This window comes from Larimichthys crocea, chromosome XI (genome assembly GCF_000972845.2).
Source record: "Larimichthys crocea isolate SSNF chromosome XI, L_crocea_2.0, whole genome shotgun sequence".
Classification (NCBI taxonomy): domain Eukaryota; kingdom Metazoa; phylum Chordata; class Actinopteri; family Sciaenidae; genus Larimichthys; species Larimichthys crocea.
Genome location: NC_040021.1, coordinates 15,225,674 through 15,235,172, shown reverse-complemented (window position 1 = coordinate 15,235,172; position 9,499 = coordinate 15,225,674). Strand labels below are relative to the sequence as shown.

The window sequence follows — 9,499 nt, the reverse complement described above, 5'->3', positions numbered from 1 at the left end:
AAAAAAACGGGGGGGGGGGGGGGGGGGGGGGGGGGAGCTTATCATAAACTGTCAGGGTAAAGAAGATGAATTAAATCATTTTCTTCTTATCATGGCTTTGGATGTTGGGCTCCACTCTCAACAAGAAATCATACAAGCATTTCCAATTTGAATGTATATTAGCAGAATGTATATTTTATACATACTGCATGCTGTGCTGTATGAACAACATCCACAAGGTTTCCGGAGCAGACTGTCTAAAGCGGTGAAAAGAAGTGCTGCAGCCTCTGTTCTTGGAAAGAGAAATTTAAAAACCTCTTGAAATGTTTGCGAAATCCTCAAAAGTCCCACACCTCCCCAACCACACACACACACACGCACACCTTGTGTTTTTTGTTGTTGCCGCTTGAACGCAACTGGCTGTAACAATGGCTCATGAAATGCCTTGTTGCAGTTTAAAACATTGCCTGGAATGTGTTATTATTTGTCAGTTCAAATGGCACATTCAGCACCAAGGGGTGTCATAATGCTGCTTTCTGTTAATAGCGAGTGGAGGACAGACACGCATGTAAAGCCTCTAGGAAAATGACCCTCAATCTTAAAGATCACTGACAGCGACGAGCAAGATATGAAATATGTGAAAGATGAATCTGGCTTTTGTATACTGAAAAGCTTACTCTTGTATCAGGGCCTTTTGGTCTGGTGTGTGTTGAATAAGATATTATCAGGCTCCACAGGGGAGCCTAAAATCCCTTTAAAGTGGTAGAATATGTCATTAGCATACTGAACGGAAATATGCTGAGCTCAAATCTCCTGTCAAACACACCCCGTCAGGTGATGGCTCATGGTACAAACTCTTCATTCTCCTGCCTGGGATCGGTTCCCTCAGGGTGTTCACAAGTCGGTCACTAATTTCATCCTAATTCAGCAAAATGCAGCCCACTGCCACCTAATGTCTTCCCATTAATGACAAATGCTCAAAATAGTCAAACGACAATAAAAATCATTAGCAATACCACTCCGGAGGTAGTAAATTCTCTCGAATCACTCCAAACTCTAATCCACATAGTTATAAGTACTTATGCTTTTCGTAAATGTGGAGCCCCATGAGAAATCTTTGCTAACAGTCCTTAATGGCTTAATGTGTTTGTAGTGGTGGCCACAGAGAGTTAGGACATTAAGAAAGAAGCTGGTGAAAATGACTGCTCTCACATCATTAGGCAGATTCCCACTGCTCTCAAGCCATCTTCTTTCTTTCTCTCTGACAACACAGGCAATCCATCAGTCACCACACGTTGCCCTCTGACTGAAGGTTTGTTTGCAATATGAAGAACTTCCTGTATAATAATGAATCCAATTCATTATCATTCTTTTTATAAAGTTTCCCAGAAGTAATTGGTGCCTTCCTGGAGGATGGGAAATAGATATTAATCTGCAAAAACAGGAAAAAGAAGAAACTGGATTGCAGATTGTATCCTGAGTCCAAATCAGAGGTGCGGCGCCGCATGTGCTATGAGATGCTGTATCGAAGAACTGCAAACATAAGGCTTTTATCCTGCCCTCAGGCTGTAACTACTGCGTATGTGTGTGTGCTGCATGCATTCAGTGGTATAAGCTTTGTCTTTTGTCATTCAATCAAGCCTGTAGAGATTGTGCAATCATGTGAACAGAACCAAAACGATTCTTCTTGAGTCCCTAATAGATTTCACGGGAATGGTGGGTTGCCATAGCGAATGCCACTATTGCAAATGTGACCTCGAACGAGTCGCTCTTTTACTCTTCCGCTCACCTCCCTTTTTTCTGTCTTTCTCTTCCTGTCTGTTTATCGAGGAGTGGGGTGTGGGGGGCAGGTTCCGTAAACAGAGGCCGTCTTATGTAGACAGGATGAAATTATTCCGTAGTACTAACCGTTGTCTACACCTTAGTGCAGACTCCTCTGCTGTCTACTAGCTCCCAATTCAACCCTTTCATGATATCCTACACTGCAAGTCGCTCAGGGTCGTGCCAAAATATGACAAGCATGTAGCAGATGCAGACCATTAGCTCTGTCTCCCAATGCTGTGATAGGGACATCATTAGGAGCCTCATGAAGACACTTTGAAGATTTTCTTGCTCTGTGCAGCAAATGCAGTTTCCATCTCTCTGATCTCACAGCCATGGCTGATTGAGGCGCACAATATGCTACTGTTTGGCTGAACCCCGGCCACTGTGGACACAAAGCAAAGGCTCTTTCTTTTTATGGAAGCATCCAATAATATCTGGCGTTGCCATGTATGCCTCAGGGTCAAACTATGTGTGTGTGTGTTTGTGTATGTGAGGATTGGAGCAGTCTGTATGTGGGAACTGTGGGAAAGCATTTGTCTGTTACAAGAGGGGGAAAATGGAAACATCAGCTGTGAAACAACCTGCAGTTCATGATTGCAGTCGCTTCAGACACACACACACTCACACGCCAGACCTCTTGGTCATTTGTGGTGACGCCAGTTCATGGCCGGGAAAGTACCCTAGAAGGAAAGGATTGAGCGCATGCTTACAACATAAACAGCACATTTCATGTCATTTCAGATTATGTTATGCATGTGGTATTACAAAACTAAGCTTTGATCCTGAGAATTAAATTAATTGGTTTAATCAGAGCTTATTCTGTAATACACACAAAAGCATGTATTGAAATGTGATCTCAGACAGGGATACATAGACACAAACTGACTCCAGATGTCTTTTTCATTGCTTTTCTACAGGATTCTACCACTGTGACCCCGGTGACTCTAACTGTGGACCCCAAAGGTTACTTCCTGTATTGGACGGACCAGAACAAGGTGAGACACTGCACACAAACTCAATTCCTGAGCTTTGAAGCTCACACTTGTCTTTTTTGCAGCCCTGACTTTTTCATTCTTAGGATGCATTCGGATAAAACCCAAATTATAGTGGTTTATACCTTTTGGAGTCTAGATTCATTCAGAGTTATGACATTAACAATAATCCATTCTAGTTTTGAAATGGAAAAACATCAAATCACACCAGGACTGTGTGCTTACACGTATGTGATTGGCCATTTGGCTCTCTCGGCCTGGAATCGCTGCCAACGCAGTGGTTTCATTGAAATGAGTGCGGAAGGTTACGTTTGCCACAGTGCCATTGTTGACCTGAATGGTCTTTGAGCATAGGGAAGGAAGTAGAGCCCAGACTGAATATAATCACTAGAATATTTGGTCGCTACCAATTTGTTTTACATCCAAATGACTGGCCAAGGGGGAAAAAAGAAAAGCACCAAAGCACTTTCTGTTTTTGTTGTTGTCTATAGTAAAAGTGAAAACTGCCTACCCTTATGTTTGGCATGAGTCTGAGCAGCAGAAGATTATCAACTGACTGTGGATTTGCAGGGACAATTAAAAAAAAACAAACTAGAATAGACTTTTGTGTTTCTAAATTTGATATAATTTCATCTTGCTTCGCAATGTGGGCCAGCTGTCAGTGAAATGATTTCTGTAATATTTGAAATGTGTTGCCATGGAACACTACAGTGCTTCAGGCAGCAAAGGTGTCATTTGTCCACACATTTCACAGTAGTTTAAAGTGATCCGACTTTATCATGTAGTACTGTCATCGCACGATCCAGTACTCATTACCATGGAAACACCACTAGAATTCTGTGGTAGCCATGTTAGGTGTTTCAGTTGTAATAATTATCATGCTACACCTAAGATTATTAAAGAAGGACCAGAGGCTCTCTGCGAACAGCCAGGATTAAAACATATATTAAAACATATATTTATATTTGTATTCTCCAGCATTGTGGTGCTTTACAGACTGCTGTCAGGGTTACTTTGTGTCTTTGTTTTGTATTTCTGACATGTTCGAGTTTGACATGTTTAAGTTTTAGGGTATGAGTAGCTTAAAATAAGCTTGTCTACTTGTCACTGGTAGCCCCCTTTGAGTGTGTGCTTGATGGACACTGACCCACCTTTCATTCATAATCTTGGGAGCACACCTGACTTAAGCCGGTAAAAGAGCAGATCTGAAAAAGAGACAGAAATCTGAACTGGTGCACCTGCAGTGCTTAACTTGACACCTGTGAGAATATTCCATAGTGCATTGTGTTTTTTTTTCTCCTCCCCAGTTATGGCAAAGACTTTCATAATAACCAGTAAAAAGGTTGTGAAATTTGAGATACGAGATGCTATCAGGCTCACTAACCTTGTCAAACACGTGACTTTCGTCTCAGTTTAACCTTTTGACGTGCGTACACAGTTTACACAGGCTGTTCCAGTTCAGTCAAGTTGCTTTTAGCTTGTTGTTTTTTTGTTTGTATTCACAGCTTAAGTCAAAGTCTGCCTCTCCGGTGCCTCTATTCTTTAAAATGCAATCCAACTCCACACAGCTCGACGGGCGTAATGTGTTCCTGTTCTATTTGTGTGTATAACTGTATCAGCAAAGGCAGTCGGATGTAGACTAATTAATAGCTACCATTGATTTTATGCTTGCCTAGATGAGGACATTTCACTGCAGTCATACTAGAGCATAGACAGGAGTGCTGATCGAGGCTTTACCTCCACACACCTCGACACACATACATGCATCATGTATTCTCCTTTTTCGTAACAGAGAAGGGGTCCTACAATGTTGGCAACTACTGTGAAAAAATAGGTGATGTCTTCATGGTGTATAATAATCAATGATGTCTTCCTTTCTGTAAAGAGAGAGACAGACAGATAGATAGAAAAAAAAACACTTTTAATGTCTGGATGGCTTTTGTGGGCGGAAAGGTGTGTGTCCGTGGTTGGCATCAATTCATCATTATTTCCCGTGTCTTTGTCATAAGGCGAGGATTTTGAATGATGAGGCTTTTGTGTGGGTGTGTGTTTACTGGTGTGGGTGCCTGCTCTGTCTCTCAGCATTGAGAGCAGTCCTGCCACGCACATAATAATTCAAATTGATACCAAGCGCAGCCCGGACAAAACTCTATTAGGGCATAAAGAAAGGCACCCGCCATATTCCTCAGTGCCACTGTTGACACAGACGTGTGCTTGTGTGTCTTTATAAAGATGTGTCATGTTATCGCACATCTGTTCGCCAGACCAATTTAAACAAGCTACGATGCTGTGTCCAGTTGTTATGTGTGTGTTTGTCAGAGACTCAGCCTGATGGCCCGCAGAGTAAAAGCATTCCTCAGATTCTTCAGAAGCACAGCAGAACTGTACTCAGTGTGCCTACTGAGCTCACTTTCAAACACACGTTGGGAATGATGGATACAGTTATGACTATTTGCTATATTTTCAGTTTTACTATTTATTGTAGACCTTGAAGCAGTTTAATACCATAAAAGACAAATTTTTTTATTTGAGAAATCTTTTCTCCCTTTAAAGGTAATTTTTTATGTATATATATATTTTTATGTTATTGACTTGTGCTGTGTAAAATGCCATTTTAAGGCTGTTAGAAGTGTGTGTCAGAAGTGTGGAAACTTGAACTCAAGTCATGAATCCTATTATTTTAGACTGGACTATACAAAATCAAAAAGGACTTGGAGCTCGACTATAACACCCACATGGACTTTAGCCTTTTGACTTGGAATGACTACATACACTATATCCTCCCAAGATTTCAGATTATATTGCATGCAAGCAAAGCTTTTCCCAACGACAAAATACTCATCGTCAGAATAAATCTGACAGCAGTCATTTAGATTGCAGGGACACGTGTCTCTGGCAGTGCGCATCAGCAGACAGACAAAAGACTTTTACATTAAAAACATGTAGCATCACAGATGAAAACAATCAACAATAACTTTAGGCTAACATTACTGTTCTATGGACTACATATATATACTTAAGCTATCATTAACCCATTGTTCATTGAAGGTTATAGTATGCTTGTAGGTAACTTGACTAGCTTAGTTAGTCCAGATAACCTTCAATGAATACTACCTGGGGGACGTCACAGATAAGAGCATAGTTACTATCAATGAAAAGTGCACAAAGAACAACTGCCTATCATTGTTCAGTGACCGTTCAGTAAAATTAGCTTATGACTAATTATGCTAATGACTTGTGCAGAAGTCAAAAAGCAAATTTCAGGACATAACTTGAGAACTTATAATATACACTTCCTTGTTACTTGCAAAGCAGTGACTTTGCATACAGTATCCTGGCATGTGTGACCGAGACACTGAGACAGAGAGAAGGGGAAGGGTGATAGAAGGACATGTTAATCCTGAAGTTTGGCTTTTCCATCTCATGAGTTCTCGTGTCAGAGTCTGATCCAGCTGTGGATTTCAGCCATGTTTTAAGGTCACAAAGGCAAACTTTTAGTTTTGACAGCAGCGAAAACTCAATGTCAGATCTGTTTAGGCGTGTTGTTCTTTGCCTTTTCTTTCTGGCTAACCTTTTAGTTGATGACTCACGACTCAAGGATTCCTCTAGTTTGATCTCGATGCGGTTCTTGAAGTCACACTGACAATACAAGCTCACCTGTAAAAAGATCTGTGGAAGGCTTGTCAGACCTTTAATAAGATACTTCTACTGATCTTTGATTGAGTTTATCATTGTAATCGAGATGACTTAACGATGGCAGCGGTTCATGAGACGAGCTAAGACGTCCTGGATCCAGAGATAAGCTTAATTCGTCTTCGCTTCCCTCCATCCACTAGTGGATGTTTGCCAAAACAGGAGTTTGAACAATGCTACTCTTGTTAAGGATAGTTAATGTAATCTGATATAGTTGAAAGATATTACACAAGAACTCCTTTTTCCTCTGTGGATAGAAACAGGTGCAAACTGTGTGGATTCTACTGGGATGTGAGCTCTGTATTTTTAAACAGGGCACTGCAATGTAAACTCCTGCAGTCATAACTCGCCCATGTTTGTATGTGTTTGGTTCAGAGTCCATTTGGCCGGCTTTTTATTATTTTTCTGCTGACTCTCTCCTTCACCTTGAAAGACCCACTGGTTTGAACACACACACACACACACTCACACACAGATGGAGGAGTTTGACAACAACGACGATGGCGCTTTTGATAATCACGATGGCAACCATGACAATATCAGTAATAACATGTAGTAGTAAAACAGAGCTCAGAGTAAATGAATACCACGCAGTGACCTTATGTTCATTGGAAATGCATTAACTAAAAATAGTGTCTTAAATGTTGGAGGGAAGTCCTGTTGTTGAGTAACACTGTAAATCAGCAAAAGTTAGTTACACGTTTCCTTTACGTTTCTTCTTCATAGTAGTTATACAGCAGACAGGTGAGGTACTTTCGCTTTTTGGAGGGAGCACGCAGGGAATGTGGACATTCTTATGAGTTCCTTGTTCAGAGTTTTGACATAACTTCCTTTTGTATCAGTTTTCCGTCTGTGACATTGAAATAGGGAATTGGATAGCATTGTTAAATTGTGGTGACTGACATTGCGTGTATTTAGACTGATTGTTTGGCTTCTACTCACAAAGATTTGGCTTAGAAACAAGGAAGAAATAGACTGATATGCCTCATGATTTACTTAACTCTATCCATTATTGTAATGACATTAGTCACCATTTCTACCCTCCACAATGTTTGACTATCTTACATATACCAGTTACAGTGCCATGGTAGTGCCAGAGATTAACTAGAGCTGTTCATATGACCATATTTACATATATATATATGTATGTCATGCTCCAATTGCATCAACATACCTAACTTAGCACACCCACACACAGTCACATGTGTAGGCACACACACACGCACACACAACAACATTCCTGTAAAGTCCAACAGGGAACAGGTGCTTCTTCTTTAGTAGTAGGTTAAAAATAAGTTTTGGTCCCATTGGTTGAGCCTGCTTTCAATGGGAGGAGCTATTCTACACTGAGAGGTGGACTGACTCAAATTAACAGCCTTTTGATTTAGTTGCCATGGTTGCCATGCGACAGCACACACCTTGAAAATGTCACATTCTCTTTCAGCCCATGTTCATATTCTGGAGAATGTTGCCGCTTTGAAACTGATATCATTGTCTGCCTCTGTATGTGTATGTGCATTTGTGTGTGTGTGTGTGTGTGTGTGTGTGTGTGTGTTTGCGTCTGTGCGTGTGTGTGCATTTGTATGTTCTCCTTCCTGAGCAGGCTATGGTTATAACAAAAGGTTAAATGCTTTCTCTGAAAAGATTTATGTTTCAGCAGTGTGCCAGTTTCAGGACATTCACTGGACAAGCACTCAACATATGGTATTGAATGATGTTCCGAGGTGAAAGACAGTTCACCCAGGGCCAAAACCAGACTCACACAGTTGGCAGCTGGTGTGTGAGGGACATTTCTGAATGAGCCTTGAATTGACCTAATCCAGAGCATGAGTACGCCTGTTTTGGGTTCATGTTTAAACCTAATACACACTTGATACACAAAAACAAACACAAACACACATCTCCTTCTCTCCACTCTGTCACAGTGGAGTTCACACATCTGTTTCTCCCAGCACAGCAATTTTCTGTGATTACCGAGGCTGCTGCTCCTCCACCTCCGTCAGCGCTATATGGTGGCGAGAGACGAGGCATAAATCTGCAGCCAATCTATTGGAAGTGAATTGTGACCTCTGCCAAGTTATAGCCTGGCACACAGAGGCCCTATTTCATCTGTACAAGTAGTGAGAGAAACAGAGACGGAGACAGACAGAGAGACAGACAGAAAAACAGATAGAGAAAAAGAACAATGAGAGGCAGATGACGAAGATCATGATGAAGAAAATTACTTATGTCATGTCCCCTTTGTTGGCTGTGGTATGGCATCAATTCATTTACATAATGATTCACTTTCATGCCACATTAGCATTTTGATGACATAATTTAGGCTGACGTTTCATTTTGATTGGCTTTTAGAAGATTGCTCGTGTAAAATTACCATACCATTTTTAAAAATAGCCAGCTCTTTTGCCAAACAACCTCACGTATATGACGTAGCTTTGTAGCTTTTTAATGATTTGTTTGGAAAGTTTGTCATTGACAAACCATGCACACTCTCTTTTCTATAAAAATCTATAAAACTGCAGACTGTTTTCTGATTTTAGTGCAATGACATTATTACAGTGGACGTGACTTCTGTTAGTCATCTTTCTTTCAAGTTAGACATGACTATTAGCTATGATTTAGCTGCCACCCTTTGTCAAGTATGCTATGGTGGAAAATGGAAGCACAGTATTCAGTTATGTTCTGTATTCGATTGGGTTTGGGTTGGTCATCATAAAAGTTATAAGTGTGGAGGTATTTTTTCTTTTCTTCTCAAAGTTTTATTGCTGCAACAATGAATTCGGTCGAGAGTTTTGACTTCACAGATCCTCCTATTGCATCAAAAAGAAAGACTCAGTTTGATGTGAGTTTGATGACGAATTATGATCCCCGGGTCAAGTTAAGCATAATTTGCTAACACTTTAAGAACAGTAGAGGCTTCTCTGAACAAGCTTAACAAGTCAAATTTGATGAAGGATTCAACTTGATAAGTGATTGACTGCTGATTGTCATTCTGATAGATTCATTATCTG

The 9,499-nt window shown here is 40.7% G+C and overlaps 1 protein-coding gene across 3 annotated transcripts in view; it reads left to right on the top strand.

Moving 5' to 3' along the window:
- Positions 1-9,499, top strand: part of plcb1l (phospholipase C beta 1-like) — a 96,590-nt gene that overhangs the window by 1,956 nt on the left and 85,135 nt on the right. For all 3 annotated transcript variants that reach the window (XR_003463194.1, XM_010733239.3, XM_019268683.2), the window contains exon 2: positions 2,721-2,798. Coding sequence is in view for 2 of the 3 variants with exons in the window: in XM_010733239.3 (XP_010731541.3) it covers positions 2,721-2,798 (78 nt within the window). In the remaining variant the exon portion in view is untranslated. The remainder of the gene's footprint in view (positions 1-2,720; positions 2,799-9,499) is intronic.